Source organism: Vanacampus margaritifer, chromosome 11, assembly GCF_051991255.1.
Source record: "Vanacampus margaritifer isolate UIUO_Vmar chromosome 11, RoL_Vmar_1.0, whole genome shotgun sequence".
NCBI lineage: Eukaryota > Metazoa > Chordata > Actinopteri > Syngnathiformes > Syngnathidae > Vanacampus > Vanacampus margaritifer.
The window spans coordinates 633,324-655,613 of NC_135442.1; the positions used below are offsets into that span (position 1 = coordinate 633,324).

General features: G+C 46.7%; 2 protein-coding genes across 12 annotated transcripts in view; one reads left to right on the top strand and one right to left on the bottom strand.

The window, feature by feature from the left end:
- Positions 1–22,290, top strand: part of cerkl (CERK like autophagy regulator) — a 25,153-nt gene continuing 2,863 nt past the window's right edge. Inside the window, exons 1-15 of one of the 7 annotated variants that reach the window (XR_013295846.1) lie at positions 1–330; positions 1,256–1,365; positions 3,446–3,676; positions 7,998–8,129; positions 8,300–8,972; positions 9,969–10,099; positions 10,176–10,250; positions 11,304–11,481; positions 11,573–11,620; positions 11,692–11,723; positions 12,317–12,425; positions 12,826–12,922; positions 13,990–14,207; positions 15,031–15,155; positions 21,097–21,527. Coding sequence is in view for 5 of the 7 variants with exons in the window: in XM_077579240.1 (XP_077435366.1) it covers positions 125–330; positions 1,256–1,365; positions 3,446–3,676; positions 7,998–8,129; positions 8,300–8,972; positions 9,969–10,099; positions 10,176–10,250; positions 11,304–11,481; positions 11,573–11,620; positions 11,692–11,723; positions 12,317–12,425; positions 12,826–12,922; positions 13,990–14,207; positions 15,031–15,109 (2,319 nt within the window). In the remaining 2 variants the exon portion in view is untranslated. Of the gene's footprint in view, positions 331–1,255; positions 1,366–3,445; positions 3,677–7,997; positions 8,130–8,299; positions 8,973–9,968; positions 10,100–10,175; positions 10,251–11,303; positions 11,482–11,572; positions 11,621–11,691; positions 11,724–12,316; positions 12,506–12,825; positions 12,923–13,989; positions 14,208–15,030; positions 15,349–21,096; positions 21,528–22,290 lie in introns of those variants that run through there. The other 6 variants (XM_077579240.1, XM_077579243.1, XR_013295847.1 and 3 more) reach the window with 6 other exon arrangements.
- The window catches only part of itga4 (integrin alpha 4), a 13,776-nt gene continuing 6,789 nt past the window's right edge, over positions 15,304–22,290 (bottom strand). For 4 of the 5 annotated variants that reach the window (XM_077579234.1, XM_077579237.1, XM_077579239.1 and 1 more), the window contains 19 exons: positions 22,041–22,181; positions 21,868–21,976; positions 21,678–21,772; positions 21,412–21,502; positions 21,263–21,308; positions 21,080–21,204; positions 20,586–20,740; positions 20,294–20,446; positions 20,108–20,184; positions 19,889–20,030; positions 19,707–19,808; positions 19,296–19,372; positions 19,142–19,231; positions 18,912–18,999; positions 18,652–18,759; positions 18,388–18,513; positions 17,764–17,889; positions 17,267–17,573; positions 15,304–17,195 (listed from right to left, as the gene is read on the bottom strand). In XM_077579234.1, coding sequence (XP_077435360.1) covers positions 17,131–17,195; positions 17,267–17,573; positions 17,764–17,889; positions 18,388–18,513; positions 18,652–18,759; positions 18,912–18,999; positions 19,142–19,231; positions 19,296–19,372; positions 19,707–19,808; positions 19,889–20,030; positions 20,108–20,184; positions 20,294–20,446; positions 20,586–20,740; positions 21,080–21,204; positions 21,263–21,308; positions 21,412–21,502; positions 21,678–21,772; positions 21,868–21,976; positions 22,041–22,181 — 2,223 coding nt within the window. In that variant the 3' untranslated portion in view covers positions 15,304–17,130. The remainder of the gene's footprint in view (positions 17,196–17,266; positions 17,574–17,763; positions 17,890–18,387; positions 18,514–18,651; positions 18,760–18,911; positions 19,000–19,141; positions 19,232–19,295; positions 19,373–19,706; positions 19,809–19,888; positions 20,031–20,107; positions 20,185–20,293; positions 20,447–20,585; positions 20,741–21,079; positions 21,205–21,262; positions 21,309–21,411; positions 21,503–21,677; positions 21,773–21,867; positions 21,977–22,040; positions 22,182–22,290) is intronic. The other variant, XM_077579235.1, reaches the window with a different exon arrangement.

Here is a 22,290-nt window from a genome sequence, read left to right on the forward strand (position 1 = left end):
GTCTCCATGACGACCACACCCGGAAGTGCCTGGATCAGCTTAGCTCGCGCGCGAGGCGGACGGCAAGTGCACGTCGAGTTTGTTTTGTTGTTCAGTGATTTTGTTTGCTTGTTAAATTGTGAACATGTCGACGCGCGAGGAGGACAGAGAGAAGATAGAGCAGAAGGAGAAGGAGAAGGAGAAGGAGAAGGAGAAGGAGAAGGAGAAGGAGAAGGAGAAGGAGAAGGAGAAGGAGAAGGAGAAGGAGAAGAAGCTCAGCGGGAGGAAGAAGAACAAGAAGAAGCAGAAGGAGGAGAAAGCTGAGGAGCACATGCCGGAAGTGGAGCGCAGGTGAGCGAGCGACAGGGATGAAGGTTGGTGACGTCATAGGCCGCCAAATTCACGTCGAAACTAAAAAGATGTTTATTTTGAAACAAAGTGAAAGAGGTCACCTTCAAAACAATTGCTAGCTGCTACCCTGTAAATATTAAGCTGCTAAAGTACTAGATGAACATTGTGCTCTTTTTGTGCTAATGCCGAAGAAACATTTGTTGTGGGACTGCACGCTCGCATTTTTCCGACCGACCGACCGACCGAAACTTCATCAATCATAAATTAAAAATCCTCTTTGAAAATGAATTTGAAACGTGCCCTATTAAAGCTAAGAGTTAGATAAGGTCTGTATTGTTGTCAACCTTCTCTTCATTTTGGCAACATTTCATATTCATTGTGTAAAATTTGCAAGTCAATTTGCTCCTGTTTATCTGGAATCTGGACGATGACCTTCTTCTTTGAAGCCCAAGGTCATTCGGGCCAGAAGACTCGCTTAATACTGTGATTTAAATGAAGGAAATACTATAAAGGGGAAAAATAGTCAAATTTGTTTATGGGATGCGTGGTTATTTGGTTGTTCTGATCATTTTTACTGTGCAAATATTACAAAATCACATCCATTTTTCAGTTTTTAAGTAGATGTAATGATGTCAGACTTTTTAGGAATGGTGGCATCCATTTTAGGCACAAGGAGTCTGAACTCAAATGGTCATTTTAATTATTGATTCATCTGTCAATTAATTGATGAGTGAGGTAAAAAATAAATAATGACCCTAAAATAGGACATTATTTGGAATTGGCAGTTCAGAAAATGACATCAATTGATTACGATTCATTTTTAAGTTTGGTCTGTCGCATCCATCGGCAAAAATGTTCATCCAAGAGAGAAAAGAATCGAATGTAAAAAGAAAATGTGATTTTTATTCAAATGTGTTTTTGTCAGCGAGTGTGTGTTGCTGCGCGGGATCTTTAAAGTGGGCAAGAAGAGCCACGACGTCCTGCTGACCAGCACCCGACTCACCTGGACCCCCATCGTGCCCGAGAGCCCCACAGGTCAGGTGGCACGCCGACATCTGCGCGGAATGTCACGGCAGATGCTGCTGTAACTGAAACCGGCGCGTACGTGCGCACACCGCACACACGCACGCACGCGCGCGCACACACACGTTGTCGTTACCATTTCGGGAAGTTAGCATTTAGAAATGCTAGTTGTTTGAAGTTTGGATGAGTTTGTGGTGGAACTGATGAGTGCCGTTAGCATTTAGCCAAGTTAGCAACGTAACCGACGTGTACTTTAGCAACATTAGCAAGGTAACTGTTGCGATTGGAGGAAAGATTGTTATTGTTTGATCATTTCTCGCTGCGCATATTCCAAACGATCAATCAAGCTCGATCAATCAGTCGGAAATGAACAGGGATCGCTTTTGTACCAAATGGTAGGAACGAGTAGCGAACATGCTGTGGAAAATTTTGTTTTGCTTTCATGTTGCTGTTTTGACACCACTAAATGAGTAAATACACAATTATTTGTGTGTGTGTGTTTCTGAGTTGCACAATCTGTTTTGCTGTATTCCATCCAAGGGTAATGCCATTAAGTGTGTGTGTATTGGCAGTAGTAGTGAGCAGTTGGTTCGGCCCGTGGGGGGTTATTAGATTCTCTCAGTGTGAGCAGATTAACACACTCACACACACACACGCACACAGTCAGCATGCTGCGTGTGCGTGTGTGTGTGTAGAAATGGATCAGCTGTTGTTTATGAGAAGTTCTTCCTGTCAATCTGCTCGAGGATGTGCGACATGTTGTTTACCTGCAGGGAGCTTTTACAAGTTTTTTTCTTTTTTTGTGGTTCAAATTTATGGAAGTTAGCAGGGTGATAGATAGTGTTGTGTGTGTGTGTGTGTGTGTTTTTTTTAAGCTAGTTAGCATTTGGCAAAGTTGGTGTGATTGAAGCGTAGCTATAGTTAGCATTTAGCAAAGTTAGCAGGGTAATTGAAGAGTAGCTTTTAGGTAAACTAATAGTTAGCATTTAAGAACATTAGTTGTGTGATTAATGAGTGTCGTTAGCTTTTAGCTTGGATAACAGCGGGCCCGTTGGCTGTTGTTATCTAATGCTGACTCTATCTTAGCGAGTGGAAAGCTAGTTAGCGGCAGAATTTAGCTAAGATATCAGTGTGATCGATGAGAGCGTGCAATTAGCATTTCGCTAAGGTAGCATTGTATACTAATGGGGATAGTTTAGCTTTCTTCTAAGCTATCGGCGGCGTAGTTAGCGTTTAGTAAAATGACTGATGGTTATTTATGCGTGCAGTTTTAGCATCGTTACTTTCTATTAGCTTTCAGCTATATCTTTTTTTAACCATTTATTGAACATAGAAAAAGAATACAAAGATCAGTCAATCCAATTGACATGAATCACATCTAAAAAGAAAAAACATAAAAAGAAAAACATTGAAGTGTCTCCGAGAGGCATTTTTAAAAAGAATTCTACATGAATATTAATGATCAAATGACATTTCTTATTTGTGCGTATAATATATCGTCCCCACTGGATGTTGATGACACAATACAAAAAACGTCCAAAGTACGAATGCTGTCCATTTAATATGATGTTTATTATCGTGTGGCTTCGTGAGAGCCGTTTGGAATATTTTGAGGACGTGCGTGTGCGCAGTGTGTCGGTGAGGACAAGATGGGAGATTCTCGTCCATCTGGACATCGTGACATGCTACAGGCGTGCGCGCGTGTGTGTGCGCACACGCTGTCACTTCAGATCTCATTCATGTTGTTGTCCAATCTGTGCGTCGCAGTGTGATCATTTTCATTTCACTCCACTGGACACGACATGACATATTTGCAGATTCAATTATGTTCATATATTGCGCAAGTCTCGTGCATAATCAACGCACACACAAAAGAGCGTTTTGTGTTCATATCGGCTCTGTTTCATGAGTATGGAAGTAAATTGCTGCCATGCCAGAAAACAAAAAAACTGTGTTTGTGTGATCAATTTGAATGTTGTGCCATGAAAGAGGATGCGTTTGACTTCCTCGTTGGGCCAAAACAAAACGCAGCAACTCCTTTCTGTGATTAGCATTTAGCCACGTTAGCCACCGTTGTGGCGTGTGCACGCAGGCGAGGCGTGCACGTCGCCGCCCGGCGTGCTGATGCTGCGCGATGTCCTGGCGGCGAAGGTGAAGCGTCGGCGGGCGGCGGGGCAGCGCTTGGGTGGCCCCGTGCTGGGCGTGGCTTTGTTCTACTGCAAGCGAAGGGGCCGCAGACTGGAGGAGGACACGCTGCACCTCCACAACGCGTCCTCGGAACACACGCACGCTTGGTACAACACCCTGAGGGAGGTCCTCGCAGGTAACAAGCTGTGGGGTTTTTTTCTTTCTTCTTTGACTTGCAAGCAAACATTTGAGATACAAGCTTAGTATGGCGGCGATCAACTCAACTCACTTTGTGACAAGCAGCCGTTTAAAAAGGATGAACAATTCAGTTGTTGAATGCCAGATGAGGTTGACTCAAAAACTAAAGCAACAACAAAAAATGTATTCAGCCTTGAGCTCAGCCTTTCTTTCTGCTCGCTCAATGCTTACGCTAATTAGCATTCATGCTGCATTGCTTTAAAACCTTAACTGGAAGTCAGTTCCAGTTAAGGTCCAAATGTGACCTCACTTGTTTAAACATGACATTGTGATGAATGTGACATTTGCGGAATCCGAGTATTGAAGCAAAATCCAGCCGTTTTTATCCATCTGACGGGGCGGCCATTTTGCCGTCGACTGGAGATGACAACACTGTTGCTCAGGCAGCAACCAATCACGGTTCACCTGTTTTGTGAAGCTGCACTGTGATTGGTTGTTGCCTGAGCAACAGTGTTGTCATCTTCAATGTAATATTAACCACAATTGCATATTTACACCAATGGGGCGGCATAGAACCCCCCAAAAAATATTGGGAGGTTGACTTCCCCTTTAAGGTGCTTTCTCAGCGTTAGCGAACGTAGCAAATGTTTTTTTCCTCAGAGATGTTTGCAAACAGTAATAGAAAGAAAGAAAAACAGTTTACGATGATGTAAGATGCAATATCAGTTCCGACGTCCGCTGAGTCGCAGTGACATCATTACACAGACGAGCTAATCCGCTAATCCCGCTCAACGCAACTCCACACACACACACACACCGTCAGCATGTTGAATCATGTCTGAGCGTGAGATTAGCCAAAATGGCGTCTACATCTGCACGTGGGTGTCAATGTGTATCAGTGGCTGGCGTCTGTCTGACTGCAATTTCTCAAAAAGATGCAACCAGCAAATCGAAAACCCGCATAGCAAACAAATTCACACAAAAGTAGTTGGTGACTAAATTGGATGACAAATTTGCAGTTCTCACCGATGAAACGTCCCTTTGCGCTACCAATTCATTTGCTCCCCAAAACGTAAAAATACGTTCTATTTTCAATGTTTTCAGCGGGTTGTGTCTTGTTTTTTATGTTGAAGCATTGGTAGTTTTTACAAAAACAGCCAGCAGGTGGCAGCAGAGTATAAGCGATCAACCAGGGCTATGTTGAAAAAAAGCTCATTACTCACATTTCTAAATAGATTTGGGATTAATGTTGAAGCTTAGCTATATTCTAATGCTAATTGCTGCGAACTGGAAACAGAAACAAAAAGTTTTTTTTCCTGATGAAAGAAGAGACTTTCATTTTTCTTTTGGTAGGTTCCATGTTGATAGCAATAGAACACAATATGGCCTTGCAAAATCCAGTAAAACAGCCGGGAGCAAAGGGGGTTGCTTCAGTCAAAATGGCTGCCAGTCAATGAGTTAAAGTAGATTTTTTTTTGGGGGGAGGGGGGTTTAAAACGTCATGTTAATTTTGACAAGTCGACCTTTCGGAATGTCAGTTTGTTGCTGTCTTATCAAGTAAAACATACCAAACAAAAGAGCTTTGTTGAAAAATAATCACATTATCCTTATTTAGCCATTAAAAAAAAAAATCATGCTATTTTCTCTTAAAATGCAACATTGCAATGAAATCACAATATCTGCTGACAGAGTTTGTTTTGCTCTGCCCAACGTCAAGGAAAAAAAAATGACAAGATGGAACGTGCAGAAAGAAAGTGACGTCGCAAGCTAGGCTAACGCTAGCGTCAAGAGTAAGGAGAGGAATGTGGGCGGGGCGTCTTGAGTGCTTCCCTTACCAAAAAATAGTATATAATATCGTTTATTTTTCCAGTCTACTTATTGTTGTACTAAAAGTCAACTTTTAAGTCGACTCCTTGGGACTAAATGGGAACATTTTGGTACTCTTAAAAGTATACTTGAAAGTGTACTTTGTGGTACGCTGACGTCCACAGTTAAGTTGACGGCGTGACAGCCCAGTGATGAAGTGACAGCAAACACTTGTACCAATTGTGGCGACCTTTAACCTCTAGGCTATCCAGCCACATGATCTTTAGGGCTTTATAAATAAAGTGCCTTCCAAGTATTTACTCCAGGATGTCAACTTTTAGTTACAAGTACACTTAACATTTACTTGGTGCAGTATACTTACTTACTTACTTACTGCAAGTATATTCTCCTGATTTTGACTATACTTCACGCATGCTTAAATCTACTTCTTTTTGCTAAGGGAAGCTATGCTAATGCTAGCGTCAATCGCAAGGAGAAGAATGCGGGCGGCGTCTTGAGCGCTTGTGTTGTGTGCCGTCCATTCAGCCGCCGCCGCCGCCGCCGCCGACCCGCTGCATGGAAAGCAGTTGGGCCTTTTGTCACGACGCCGACTGCCATTCAGCAGCCTCGTCCCGCAGCTGCCCCGCGTCGCCATCGGCGGGACACAACGTCGCCGGGAAAAAAAGCAAAACAAAAGCTTTTGAAGCTGAAAAAGTGGCTTAAAGCGCATTAAGCGTAACGCGCGTTTACCTTGACGCTCGTCACAAAGGCCGTCGGGTCTTGACGCGCGACCCGCTGCCGTTCATGTGATGGACAGACAGCCGACGCACAAAAAAAAGCGAGGCTTGCCGTCAGCGATGTCAGTACGCTTCATAAAGCTTTGACGAGGGTCACCGTTTGACCCGGGAACAGATTATCTGTCAAGAATGGCTTCCAAGTGGCCCTTGAGGTCATGGCTGCACTTTCGGCCATCTTGACTCGAAATCCACGTTGTTTACATGACGGGCGGCTCGGTGTGCCCGCGGCCCGGGATTGTTTACCATGGCAACGCTGCATCGCCATAGCAACTGGCTGCCCGCCACGCTGCGTGCGGGAAACCTGATCCTGATGTGTGTGTGCGTGCGTGCGTGGCCTTCACTCTCATCTTCATCAGCATCCTCTGACACAAGATGGCTGCCAAAGCCAAGTCTCCAAAATGGCCACTGTTTTACTAACACTTTGATCGAAAGTTGGCAAGCATACAAAACTTACAAAACTAAGTAAGTTAAGTATTAAGTTAAGTATGTCACAACATTTCCCAATCATTTTCTTACATTTTTCTTCTTCTTAGGGCTCACTTGACTCATTTTGTCATTTTCAGCAGTAAAAAAGATCATATCTTGTCTATAATTCATGTCATCCATTTTTCATATGCAATTAAGACCTTTGAAAAGACATTTTGACTGAAGGTGACATCTGACAATCGTTGCTCAGTTTGCTAATGTCACATGACCAAAGCCGGCATACAGGTGAGCTGTGATTGGTCGTTACCTGAGCACCCGTGGCGTCATTTTCAGTCCACAAGTGGCAAAACGTGTAAAATAAGGAAGTTGTCAAAATAGGAACTTTTTACTGCAGAGCAGAGAACAAAAATACAAACGACTCGACGAGACAACGAGGCACACGTGGACGAGACGCCAGCTGATGGGTTGACATGAGGGACAAGGTTGAAAAAGAAGCGGTGGGACAGGCAGAGGTGGGAAAAGTATTGACATTCTCTACTTGAGTAAAAGTACAATTACTTGTGTAAAAAAAACACCTTTGGTAAAAGTAACCACTCAAGTAAAAGTACTAAAGTACTGTACTTGAGTAAAAGTAAAAAGTATTATTTTATTTTTGTACCATACGTTCCTTCTTACGACAAGTCGAAAGATGTTCGCTCATGCAACAAAAATGGGGCCAATTAACTAATATGATCCTCGTATTTACCGGCTGTTCTAATCCAGCTAATTGCACGTCATGTGATCACGTGCGGCATAGCCAATCACGAGCCGGGATGTGCGGGGCCGCGTGTAACGCTTCATATGATTGGGTGGAGCGCTTTTATTCTGAAGGTCGGATGTCGCCAGCAATGATTATCTTGCTGTAAGAGAAAATATGAACAATTTTCATTTCCAAGCAACTCAAGTGCGTGCGTGTGTGTGAAAGGTCATGAACAGGGCGGGGTCATGGCCTTTTGGGAGAAGATTAGAACAATGGCATGGATCAGGGAGCTGACAGTGTGTGTGTGCGTGCGCGTATTGATCAGCGCTATTCTATTGGGATTGGTAATGCGACCTCTAAATGCGCCTGCTGATGAGCCACCAGGGCGCACACGCACACACAGTCTAACCTTTACGAGCCTGAGCTGAGGGCTGACCTTTCCGAGCAACCGTAATAATCAATCTTAACGATCAACAAGTTGCGGCAGCGCACCAAAAACACAAAAGATTGACGGGAGTGGATAAGTCGTTGCGTTGTGTACGCGTGCGCAGGTTTGAGCGGTCGGCCCCGATGCCTGAAGGTGTTCATCAACCCCAGCAGCCACAAGAAGGAGGCGGTTCACATCTACAGAGAGCACGTGGCGCCCCTCTTCAAGATGGCCGACGTCCGCACTGACATCACCGGTCAGTGCGTGTGCGTGCGTGCGCGCGTGTGTGCGTGTTTGTGCGTGTGTGCAGGTCCATAGGTCAGAGTTAATGGCAGTCTCTGGTTGCTAGGTAACCTGATACAGGAGGCGGAGCATTGTGTCCATCTGTTGTCATCCAGACTTCTCCATCATCTTTTCCTTTCTTAGCGCCTCGCATCCTTTCCTTCGGCAACGCTCGCACGACCCGACTCGTCCTCTTTTCTTCTCACATTCATCAAGTTATGATGTCTCTGTCTGTCTGTCTGTCTGTCTGTCTGTCTGTCTGTCTGTCTGTCTGTCTGTCTGTCTGTCTGTCTGTCTGTCTGTCTGTCTGTCTGTCTGTCTGTCTGTCTGTCTGTCTGTCTGTCTGTCTGTCTGTCTGTCTGTCTGTCTGTCTGTCTGTCTGTCTGTCTGTCTGTCTGTCTGTCTGTCTGTCTGTCTGTCTGTCCGTCCGTCCGTCCGTCCGTCGGTCGGTCGGTCGGTCGATCTCAACTTTTTTGTGGCTATTAGCTTTTCTTCTTCTCATCCAAAGTCTACGCAGTCAATCCGAACATTGTTTTCAAATCCTCCTCATCCATATTTTCCCTGCATCTCGTCCGTCCCTCTTCCATCTCCTCCTCCTCCTTTTCAACAGATGGCAACGTATCTGTTGTCACATTTTTTTTTGGGGGGGGTGGGATGCTGCGCTCACTTTCTATGTGTCTCCATCTGTCTCTGTCTCACCCCGTGCGTCCTACCTGTCTGTCCACCTGTCTACGTGTCCTTGTGTGTGCGCAGTGACAGAGAGGAGGGGACACGCCCTGTCGGTGATGAAGGAGCTCAAGCTGGATGATTTTGATGGGTCAGTTGTTTCTCATCTCAAGTTTTTCTCTTGACTTCCCCTTTAAACACATCAAACATTTTCAAGTCGAGACATCACATCAGCAGGGCTTTTCTGCCGTGTGAGTCCTAAATGTGGAGTTTGCGCCGATAGCAAGTCTTGATCCCGTACTTTGAATAAGAAGAGGGCAGGAAGCTGCGGTGAAACACGGACGCTTGTGCGTGCGGCTAATCTGCTTTCTAAGGCTTAAAATGCAGAGAGAAGCTTAGCTTGCTATTGCCGAGATAGCTGATTAGCATCTGCGTGTGCGTGCGTGTGGATGTGTGCGTGTGCGTGTGCGTGCGTGCGTGTGTGAGGCTTTAGTGTGGCACCCTACATTGACCAATCAGGAGCGTCAGCGTCAAACGTGATGCAGGAAATCCTGCAAACGGGATTAGCGTTGCTCAGACGCTAACATGCTAACAGTTATGCTAAGTTGAGTACGAAAAGCGCAAATGTCCCAAGTGAGCCAAACACTTGCACAACTTGGAAAGTCAACGATGTCAAATTGATCGGCATTGATTTGGGAAAGACCATCCATTCAATTGATTGTTCAACGTGTGCCCGCTTTGGCCACCGGGGGCAGTGTGATACACACCATCAAAGAAGACTACTGTATATTCCGATGTATATTGCGCTACTGTCTGTTTACGTGTGTTGCTCCCTGTTTAAGTGTCTGTTGTTTAAGGGCTGTAATGGCGACTGTCAATGCTAATGTTAGCATGTGAATGGTGTTTTCCATCCATGTTAGCATGTAGCTAGCAGGGGCAATCCACAGTAAATATGTCTGTTTGTTTTGAATATGCCAGGTGCCATTTTTTTGTTCTGTTTAGAATTAGTGTCGACCTGATTTCTGATTGGCTTGCGTGTGACAAACATGACACTTCAAATCCCAAAGGCTGCTTGCGGCATTCAAATAATTCCCAAAGACTCCAACAAAGGATCATTTTTGTTCTAAAGCGTGTGTGTGCGTGTCAGGGTGGTGTGCGTGGGCGGCGACGGCTCCGTGGCGGAAGTTTGCCACGCTGTGGTTCTGCGAGCCCAACTGGACGCCGACTCTCCCGAAGTTCCCGTTAGGGCGTCGCTTCCTCTGGGGATCATCCCGGCGGGTAAGAAGCGACGTATTGATTGATTGATTGATTGATTGATTGATTTGTTATTCCTAGCGATTTGTTGTCTTGACAGGCTCCACCGACGCGGTTTCCTGTTCCGTTCACGGAGTGAGAGATCCGGTCACGGCCGCCATGCACATCCTCCTCGGTACCTTGCGCTCATTTTTTTTTCCTTCTCTCGGTCCACGTTGGCGTACTTGAGTCGCTTCCACCAGATGTCTCATAGCAGGATCACTTTCACCTGAAATCACAGCTTTCCGCACGTGCTCTGGCCCCGCCCCCCGCCTCCCCCAGGGCCAATCAGAGCAGCTTGATGTGTTTGAGACGTGACAGATGGCTCGTAATGATACCGATTAGTACACAATGGAGGGCAGGAAGTGATGACGACAGGTGTGCGCATACCTCAAGCCGTTGCCGCGGTTACTGCAGTCATTGATCGCTATCGATTGGCGCCGGCTGGCAAACTTTTGATTTGGAAAGCAGACAAAAACAAACAACAAAACATCTTAAAGTCTGCGCGTCAAATAGTCAAAATGACGATTCATTCTCACCTTTTCATGTTCTTATTTATCATTAAATCAATTCTTATTCATTAGCCATCGATTTCAATCAGATTCTGAAATTGTTTGTTTATTCATTGTATTTATTTACATGAGTTTAATTGATTTCAATCAAACTAATAAGAAAACTCAAATGCGGCGGAAAATGCTTGCAATATCAATTTGAAGGTTTGATGACTTGCTTGGAATCGAACGTGAAGGAATGAATGAACGGTTGATTTTATTTCTACGGGAGAGGATGAAGGCCAGTGAATAATAATAATAATAATAAAAAAGTTTGGCAGGATTCCCATTTTAAAGTGAGAATTCTGAGAATAAAGTGAGATCAAATACATTTCCATTGATGGAACGGAGAAAAAAACACAAAAATAAAGTCACTTTTTACAGCTAACTATCAAAAGCGTCATAACAAAGTGTCTGAAAATGAAATGCGCTCTTTTCACGACACGCTGCATGTGCTTGCTTTTGTCTTGTGTTCCTGTTGTGGCCTCTTGGGGGCAGTGTGGCGCACGCATGCAGTTAGCAAAAGAACGGCACCGAACAAACCCGATTTTCTCTTTGCTCTCGTGTTTTAATAATGGCAAAGGGGGGGCGTGTCCGGCGCGCTTGTCCTCCTCTGATCGGCGGCGTTGTGCTCTCAGGTCACGTGCAGCAGGTGGACGTGTGCAGCTTGCGCTCGCTGGGTCAGCTGCTGCGTTTCGGCTTCTGCGCCATGTTCGGCTTCGGGGGGCGGAGTCTGGCTCGCGCCGAGAAGAAGCGCTGGATGCCGTCGGCGCGGCGGCGCGAGTACGCGCTGCTCAAGACCCTGGCCCGCTTGAGGTCTCGTCTCGCGCACACACGTGATCAAAAGGCAGAGAGCGCCCCCTATGGCCGTGTTCAAGTGTGACATGTTTGGGCCTCGTCTTTGCAGACCGGAGGACTGTCAGCTGTCGTTTCTCAAAAGCCGCACAAACCAACAGTAAGACGCACGCTCACGCGTGATACGTGACACACACACATCGGATTGAAAGTGTTGTATGTCTTTGTCAGGGACCAGTACGATGATCAAGAGGGTCACTCAGGTAAGCGCAAACAAAAAAAAAAGAAGGCAAAAAAGTTGTGAATTTGATCCAAAAGATTTGAATTTGATCAAAGTGGTCTTAAATTAAAAATTAATGTTTGCATTTATTATATATATATATCTATAAACAATGAAAAAAAATTGTATATTTTCTTTATATATTTTATAATAATAATATGAAATAAAAATGATATAAATCAATTGATCAAAGTGGTTTGAAAAAAATCGGAGTTCAATTTCAGTTGAAAATAATCAAAATGCACTTCAAAAAAAAATAATTATAAATTTGATCCCAAAGTCATAGAAGTTGATGAAAATGCATTAAAACAATGAAAATGCTGTAAAAATGTCATCATTTGTTTCAACTGGATGAACGCGTCACGTCAGCTCGCAAATTGGGCTGACATGCGAGAAAAAAGAGCAAATTCAATCAAATGTCCAACATCGATGAAATTGGCCCTTCAAAGTCTTCATTTGGATTCTCTCCAAAAGTGACATTCCATCCAAGTCGCCCCACAAAATACAAAGATGTGTGTGTGTGTGTGTGTGTGTGTGTGCGTGCGTGCGTGCGTGCGTGCGTGCGTGCGTGCGCAGAAGGGGCGGAGTCGTGGAGCAGCGCGGAAGGCCCGTTCCTGAGCGTCAGCGTGATGGCCATCCCCTGCCTGAGTGGGCACGCGCCCCGAGGCCTGGCCCCCAACACCAAGTAGGAATCTCCTCGACCAGACCGCGCAATGTCGGCCCCAAAACGTATTCGTGCAGAATCGCGTTCGGGTGTGGCTGAAGGTACGCAATGGAAGATCGTCATCGAGATGAGCCGCTACTGCAGGGCTCGCAAACCTTTCCTGGCAAAGCAGCCATTTTAGGCCAAATCAATAACCCAAAACATTTGAAAAGTGTGCGAAACAATGTTTTGTTGGCGTTTGTCTTAAAGGGACGGTCACAATGAAAGATGCAAGTCCAAAGTATAGACGTGGTTCATGAATATGCAAATGCATTTCTAGCTTCTCGTTGAAGAGAAGCAAAAAAGTTGGCGACAACAAAAGCATGACACGAGACCAATCTTTTTGCTGAGCGTGTTCTCCTACTTCCTGTTGCGGCTGCAGACTGGCCAACGGCAGCGCGGCGCTGATCGCGGTGGGGGCCACGTCCAGGTCGGAGTTTGTCAAGCACCTGAAGAGGTACGGCGCCCCCAGCGGCCAGGTGAGCGGGACTTGTCGAGCCGCCGGCTCTTCTTGCGCTAACGAGGCCATCGGGGAGCAGATTAGCCCGCTTCTGCGCTCTAACCCACTTTACAAATAGACTCAAGGCTAAATATAAATACTGGCCACACTGTGTACTCGCTGACCCACTTCCTGCTTCTTGGCGGGTCAACAACAACGTGGACGTAACCCCGTTAATCAAGTCAGAAAAGAATCCATCCTCGTCCTATTTCCTCTTTGGATCTTCTTCTGAATGTCATCAGCTTGCGATGGTGGTTGATTGGCACGCGTGTCTCGTCATCCTGTCTGGAAAATCCCCCCCCCCCCCCCCCCCCCTATGTCAAAAATGCGTCTCAGTAGCCATGTGGTGTTCCCCGAGGCTCTTTCATGGGCCCCTCGTTGATGGTTTGATGTTTGCAGATGATGCTCGCTTCCTTGTGACGATCACAAAAAAAAGAAAGAAAGAAAAAATCCATCTATCAATATTTTCATGTATTTTAGATGTCTTCAAATCAGTCATAAATGTATGAAAGTTACTTAAATGCATCGCAGTGGCCTGAAAAAGTTGTACAGTGTTTCAACATGACCTTAAAAGTGTTGAAAAGCAGATCACAAAAGTATACGGCAAGTCAAATCAACGATTGAAAATCCTGAATGTCGTCATTCTTGATTGTTTTTGATCAAAGTTCAACATAAATGTCATGAATTTGAGTATGTGGAGATCTCAAATCGGATCAGAAATGAGATGAGATTCCAATTGTTCGCGAAGGACACAAAGCTTGCCGGTCCACCGTGTGTCTTGGTCTCTGCTGCCCCCTATTGGCGCTTCAAGTCATTACGTGTGAGAAGGCAACCAGGAAGTCGCTGCTGCTGCTGCTCGTCAACCAGATTGCTGACAAAGTCACAGCAGCCTATTTTGACATCATTGGACTTGTGAAGATCATCTGCAATTTTTATTTGAAAATGACTCACTAGAGTCAGCAATGTGATTTGTGCCCAAAGTGGGACGCACGCGCGCACTCGCCAAATGTATACACGCACGCGCAAAGACAACTTTGGTGTGTGCAGTTGGACTTCTCCTTCGTGGAGACTCACGCCGTGACGGCGGTGAGGCTCCGCCCCCGCGGGCCGAGCGGCCGTCGGGAGGACGAGAGCGAGGACGACGCCAAGGCCACGCCCATCATCCAATCGGACGCCGAGGCCACGCCCGCCATCCAATCGGACGCCAGCTTCCCCTGGAACGTCGACGGGGAGCTGCTGGAGATCCCCGGCGAAGTGCTCATCAGGTCGGAAGATTTTCTGTCAACTTGGAAAAGTACAAATACAGTCCAGATATTGTTTTTGTGGCGGCAAAACTCATGTCTTTCTTTTCAAAAGAAACTAATCTGGCCTTCAGGATGAGCCCAAACTTTTGGCTACAGCGCTGACGTGAAGTTAGGACTGTATTGAATGTTTTCCAAATCGACTTAAAAAAAAAGAAGTCTTTTTTCCGAGGGCTGATTATTTGCTGATTGTTGTTTTTCATTTGAAACAAAGCAAATGAAGAACAATCGAGAGGGAGCGCACGCTTTTTGAAAGCGAGTACTACGAAGGGCTGCCAGTTGCAAATCGACTTCTTCACGTAACCGTCAACTTCATGTCAATGACAGCAAATCATGCTTTCGATCAGAGATTCAACTGACGATTATGTCCTTCACAAATTGGTTATGATTCAGCCACCGTTTGGTAACGTGTCAGAAAATCCTAAAAGCGTTGCTGATCGGTTTCCAAAGTAAAAGTTGACATTTTCACACAATCAGTCTGTTTTCACGAAGGACGACGAAAATGTTCTGTTGACAGGCAGAAATGCCGACAATTTCAAGTTAAAAGTCCTCCAAAAAAGCCAAGCCAACATTTTTGGGGACAATATTGTCTAAAGACGGCATTGTGAGGAATATTGCAAATGTGGGCTAAGCAGCAAAATCCTCTTTTGATCCGTCTCGGGGGCGGCCATCTTGCTACTTGCTGTCCACTGAAATTGACGTCACAGTTGCTCAGTTTCAGAAAACGGCCGCAAACGACATATTGATGCAAAGTTCTAAAGTTTTCAAGTGTCTGTGTTGCGTTCAGGGTCCACGGACGACTCATCAGCTTGTACGGCGAGGAAGTGGACGAGGCCGAGTCGCCGGCGTCCTGCGCTTGCATCTGAGCCACGACGTTTCCACGGCGTTTCCACGGCGACGCAACACTCACAAGTACTTCTTGTCCATCCCACGTCAACTCCTTTTTTTGGGGTTCAAGTTGACATTTTTGTCATCACCGGAATCCATGATGACAATTTGATTTTGCATTGAATTTTTTTTTTCATGGCTTGTCTAATCCAACCAATAGAAATGGTTGTGGTGGGTTTGAAATAGAAAATACACTTTATTCAAAACACGAGCAAGACTTTCCAGTGCAACAAGCTGACATGAACACAATACATGTATGGCTTTTCTCAAGTGTAAAATGCGACAGGAAGCGACTTGGACGCATCGCAAACTTGTCACATTCTTAAATACAAACAAAACCAAAAAACAGCAGTCAGCAGGTTGTCCAAAAATAGAAAGTCAAACCAAGAAAGAAGATTGGCAAATATGTTGACAGTGATTTCAACTTCTTATGGACTCGCCAGCGGTCACGTGACAGCAACGTTTTGGGTGATAAGAAGAAGACGCTTTAGACACCGAGAAAAAAAGTAGAGCAGGAAGTGTTCTGTATTCTACGGGATAGCCGTCATTGAAGCCACAGGGCGGCCATCTTACTCCTCCCATCTCGCAAGCAGACGACTGTCGAAACGATACGTTAGACGTACAGATTGGAAATATGCAGCTCGTGGGCTCTTAGTAGAAGGTCAGGGGGCGGAGGTGGGGGGGTCGCTATTTTTTAACAAGTAGAATAAATCAAATACAAATTCAACAGGTGTGCTGCTTTGAGACCCCCCCCCCCCCCACACACACTTTTTTTTAAATTGTTTTTTATTTAGTTTCTTAGACCCCAATATTATATTTGGCAGAGGCTTCTTTTGTTGGATTACACGTACTATAATTCTTTAATAAAAAATATACAACTTTCATTAACTCATTGACTGGCAGCCATTTTGACTGAAGCAACCCCCTTTGCTCCCGGCTGTTTTACTGGATTTGGACTTGTTTTGCAAGGCCCACATAATATTGTGTTCTATTGCTATCAAAACATGGAAAAGTACCGAGAATACCAAAAGAAAGATTAGGTAACTTCTTTCATCAGGAAAAAAAGTACGTTTGTATCTGTTTCTATTTCGCAGCAATTAGCATTAGCATGTAGTTTAGTTTCATCATTATTCACAAACCTGTTGAAAACAGTGGGGAAAAGAGCTTTTTTGCAACATGGCCCGGGTTGCTCTCTTGTACTCTGCTGCCACCTACTGGCCGTTTTTGTAATAACCACATTGCTTTAACCGTCCTCTTTAGATGCATCAAAGCCTTCGGGAAGCTCTTGCATAAAAAATGTGTTTTTAAGGCAAAATGTCTGAAATCCTCTCGTTTATGTTTAACAAATGGAAAACATCCTAAATCGTGCTGTAAGTACTTTCTGGAATGTTCTCCAATTTGGATTCTGTCAATGTAAAGGATGCCAAGAAAGGTTTCTTGGGAGGAGCAATATGGCGGCCTCGCCGCTTCAAAAGTTTCAGCCAGTCATATATACGGATCAGCGGTTGTAAGTAAGAAGGATGCCGAGCAGGAAGTTTTGTGCACCGATCAGGAAGTGTAGCAGGAAATGTTGGCTGGCGAGAAGATAACGTAGCAGCAAGACTTGCGCGGCAAACTGTAAGCGTGTTAGGATGTTTGGCCGCCAGGCAGGAAGTGGAACAGGAAGTCTTGTTGAACAAGCACGAGGAGGAAGTGTAGCAGGAAGTGCCGCATCGGAGGCAGAAAGTGTCACTCAGCAGGAAGTGTTGCACTCCAAACAGGAAGTGTTGCACTCCAAACAGGAAGTGTCTCTCGGCCAAACCCCAGGAAAGCTTTGTGATTGGTCCGTCGCTTGGCCCGCGTGATTTTGTTCACGTCATCCCTGGCAGCTGACGTCAGCGCTTCCCGTCACGCCGGCCCAATCCACCGTCAGCGCGTCCTGGTTGGGACAAACGTCCGTCCGTCCCTCGGTTAGGACGTGCTCTCCCTGTTGCTGCGTTTGGGGACGTAGTTCCAGCTGTCACGCTTGAACTCCTCTTTCTGCTCCTCCTTTTTCTTCTGCAAGTCCCGCTTGAAGAACCCCGCCTGCGCCGCGCAACCCCTGGCAATTATTCCGAGATCTTTTGGGATTGAAAAAAGGACAAAGACAGTTTTACCTTCCACAAGCACCAGATGAGCGCCGCCAGGATCATCAGGCCCACAAGCAAACTGACCACGATGATGAACACCTTGATTGGCATGGAAGGTTTTTGGCTGAAGTGCGCCTCCACCACCACCTGCATGGATACGCACGCACACACGCGATGACGTCCGCCCCGCCTTGGCGGTTGTGTCGGCGCCAGCGGGACGGGACGGGCGGCCTACCTGCGCGGCGGGTCGCTCCCGCTCCAGGACGGTGTGCTGGTCTTTCTTGGGCGATGACATCACAGCCCTGCTCTCCATCTTGACCACGCCGTGGCGACCCTGAAACGAAGGTTTTGCAAAACTACACGTGTTGCGCTCGTGTCGTTTGACGCGCGGTCCACAAACGGCTAACTTGCGCTTTGACGCCGTCATTGTGAGATGAGCTTAACAGTGGACAAGCGTCCCGACAGACGTCCTTTGGGAAGATCGCTAACGCTAGCACGCTAACAAGCTATGGGTTGAAACTTACGGGCGCTTGCAGCAGGACGTCAGGGTTGAGTCGCACTTCCAGCTGAATGGTCGCCTCTCGACCGGCCTCCACGGTGCCCAGGCGACACAGCAGACGCTCGCACAGCTCGTCACCACGCCCACAAAACTACACACACACATCTTATTAGCCATACTAGCAGCTAATAGTATGAAGAAGGTGCAAGACAATCCAGCAGTATCAGGTACCAACTTTGGTCAAGTTAGCTTCCAAAGTTAGCTTCCAACATAAGCTTTTGGCATTACTTTTCAGCACTAGCTTCTGATGTTAGCATTTGACGCCAACTGCCGATGTTTTCTTCCAACATTAAATTTCAATGTTAGCTTCTGACACTAGCTTCCGACGTTAGCTTCCAACATTGACGATGTCCATTGTTGGATTCCAATGTTAAGTACCAAGGTTAGCTTCCGACATTAGCTTTTGGCATTACTTTGCCAACTCGACCTAACTCCTATTTTAGCTTTTGATGCTAGCTCCTGACATTAGTCCAGAATCCAGCCCTAATTATAGTTGTCCTTAACAGGCTAAAATTGTGATGACCTTTGGGATCCATCTTGTGGTGATAAGAAATGGCTGAAGGGACACAGGGGCAGCGTGTGCATTCACCATGTTGCGTGTGGAGGTGGACGAGAAGAAGAAGATGATTTGTTTGACAAAAGACGCCCGTGGGACATCGCAGTCGTCGATGACGGGAACGGTGGCCTCGTTGACCAAGCAGGCGCCTTGTGACGACTGCAAACATGACAACACGGTTTCCACCTGTGCTAATGCTAATGACAACTGAGGCTAGTTGGAATGCTTAGCTGAACTTTAGCTGGCTGGCTAACGTGGCTACACATGCTAACTTTAGCTAGTGTCCGCTGACTGTACCTGCCAGTCCACCACCTGCAGCAACCGGTGTGGATGCGGAAGCAACAGTTTCGGGAGCGTAATCTCCACCAATGTGTCCACCGACCTGCTTGGACCTGAATTCAACACCTACACACACATGAATGAATGAATGAATGAATGAATGATGATAAAGGAATTGGCAGATAGAAGAAGACGAATAGAAAGGAAGGTTGGATGTAAAGATGACAAAATGAATGGATGGATGAGCAGATAACGGATGTGAAAGGATGGATGGCGACCTTGTACGTGTAGTTGAAGGTTTGCGTGTAGCATTGGACGGGTGTCGTATCTTCATCTCCAAACACAAACGACGTCGGAGACACAAAACTAGTCAAAACAAATCAACACACGAATGACCAACATTTCATTCATTCATCTGCTTTTTTCCTCTTCCGGCAAAAGTATTGCGCAACATATTTCATATGAGCCATGAGAATGTTGATGAACGAGTGAATGAATGTGCGCTCACCCGTGGATGTTGACGTCGACGGCGTACTTGAGACCAAGTAACAAGGCGGCGGCGTTGTCGTGGAGATACTCGGAACTTTCCAGGTTCTCACTGAGGACGCGGAACGTGTCATCTTGGGTTCTGCGGACCTCACTTTTGGAAATAGTTCCCTCACCTGCTGGCGTTGGCGTGGATGATGAGGTCGCCAGGTGTGGCGTTGCGGTTCACGTCCAACAGGAAGCTGACGTTCACCTGCGACATCGGACAAAAGGCTCCATTTGACGGCACTCAGCATTTTTGGGGAAATGATTCGGGTTATGGAAAACTAACAAAATCAACTCAAATGCACCATATACAAAAAAAAATCCAAAAAACAAATGAAAACTAACTGAATTCAAAAAACAAAACAAAAGTCAACATGAAATAAAAATTCTCACCCTGTTGCAGAAAAAAATGCAGAAAATGACCGTATTTATTGACGCACACATTTCATGATGTCATTAAATAGCACGCGTGATGCATTCAATGACATCATGTATTTGAAAGCTGCGACGCATTCAATGACGTGACGTATTTGAAAAGTTACCGTGGCGTGAGATGGCAGGATGAGGCTGGAGAAGGCGCAGCTGACTTCAAGCGTGGTGCTGTTGGCTTCGTCCACGACGTCGCAGCTCACCACCTTGTCCTCCTGCGCGCGCACAGCGCAAACATCGTCCGTCAAAAATGCCGTGGCCTGATTGGCCGAGGCTTGAGGGGGCCGGCGCTCACGCTGTTGACCACTTTGACGTAGTGAACGTGGCGGTGGAAACGCAGCGCCAGACGCGGCAGGAAGGCGGCGTCTCCAGCCACCGCCAGCGACGCGTTGAGCATCAAGCTGCGGGCCGCGCCCAGCGCAAAGTAGCGACCGTTCCTGCGCACACGCACCGAGCTCGCTGAGGTTGCCGTCTGTTTCTCCGAGGGGGGCAATGTGGCGCGTCTGTTCCTTACCCAGGCAGGACGAGCGCGGCGCTCAGTCGCAGGTCCGTTGAGCAGTTGGCCAGGAAACAGCGGCGAGCGAACAGCGTCTGACACGACAAACGCATCAGCGATACGTCATGACTGGTCGCCACTTGACACATTTGACATATTGATTTAGCTTTGCCTGGCTTGGATTATGGCGATAGCGCCCCCTACCTGGTTGCTGACGGTATTGCGGCTCCCGGCCGCCCTCTGCAAGACAGGCCTGAGCGCCGCAAATCGTTTGCTGCCGTGTTTGGGAGCGTCGGTTTCGCGGAGGCTGTAGGAAACTTGGAAACGGACCGGCGTGAAAATGTCCCGCACGTCCTTCTGCAAGCGCAAAGGAACACACGCTGCCGTCAAAAAAAGAAACACCCGCGCATGCGCATGAAAAAAAACAACACACGCACAGACAACCATACACATTAGCATCATGCTAACAACAGTTGGTTAGCATAGCGGCGTTTACCTTCTGGTACGCGACGTGATTGGTGCAGCCGAGCTGGCCGAGACGCACCCTCACGCGAGCCCTCGTGCTATTGGACGAGCCGTTGCCATGGAAATAGAAACGGTGCGGGAAGGACGGCTGGTGGAGGAGGTCGGAGGTCAGGTTGTACTGAAGATCTGACGGGAAAAGCATTAGCTTAGCATCACCGGGTGGAAGCTAAACAGTGATATTAAAGATGTTGCTTGTTCTCGAGAGGTGGTTAGCATCTTATGCTAAGCTAACTCATCGTTTCATGTTAGAACCAGTTGTTAAATGTAGATTAGCATGAAGGCTAGGCCTCCTTAGCTTATTCACGCTAAGATAACCTAAGACCATTTTGTTTGATCACTCGCTACATACTGTTTGAAGTTTGCATAAGTGTTTGCTAGTAAAATGTACCTTATCTTAGCTCATCAGACTGCATATGCTAATGTTTAGCTAAACTAACCAGACTAGCCTTTGCTAAACTAACAAACCGATGGCTCCTTTGTAGTGTCTGGAGGTGACTCGGAAGCAGACGCTGACGTTGATGCTGGCCGCCTGCTGCTGGATGTGCTCGGGCAGGACCAGGAAGGCCGCCACCTGCAGGACAGGACGAGACCTGCGCCACACACCAAATTAAATCACGCTTCCTGTTTGGCCGGTTGTTTTTGGTTTACCTGAGAACAATGGCGGCATCCGAGAGGAATGCACCCACGGCGACGTCTGTACACACGTGCACACGTTCCCAAATGTCAAACGTGCACATTGCACACACGCAACGCCTCGTTAACAGCAACAAAATGGCGGCCCGGCAGCGCAGTGTTACCTTGGTAACCGTTGTCGTCAACGTCCACGCCCGAGCTCAGAGATTGGCCGAACATACGAAGGTCGCGTCCCAGCACCGACCCGCCGATCCTCTGTGAAAATGATGATGTCATCGTGGTTAGTACCACCTCATTCATGCTAAGCTAACCAGCTAAGCTAAGTATGAGAGTGCCAATGTGGCTTTTAGCGGATCGACGTGTGTATGCAGTACATCTTTGAGGGTTTGCATTTCAGTGTAGACGTGTGTTCTTGTTTGTTAGTGCGTACCTGTGACGGTGTTTGTGAGATGCCATGTTTCCTACTGTTGTAGATGTACACGGCCCCTTTAAGATCGTCCTCCTGGGGGGCACCAACTGCCACCTCTGCGCGCACACACAATAGCAGCATCAGTTGGTAGCAGCGCAACATAGGTAGGCCTATGATTTCATTTTAAGATTAGCTTTAGCGTGCTGGTTACCGGGGTAACCATCGTCATCCAAGTCTCCCAAGTCCGCGATGGTCTCCCCGAATCGGGCGGCGTGGGCCTTTCCCCCGCTCAGCTGAAACTCCGCCTCCACTAGCTTCGCCTGAGTTAGCATGAGGTCATCGGCGTGGTCACACACTGGCAAAATGGCTGACATGCCAGCTCACCTGTCCCTGGTTGAGGAAGACATGAACACGCCCCTCCTCCCTACTAGCACCCGTTGCCATGGGAGCGCCCACCAAGAGATCCGATAGTTTGTCGCCGTTCAGGTCCACCGCGCGCACGCTAGCGCCAAAGTATGAGCCCAGCTATGAACACAAACACACAATTAGCATTAGCATCGGTTGATATTTTGTAGGGTTAATTCATACTATTTGTTAGCTTTAGCATTATCATCAGTTGCTAATCACATCTACT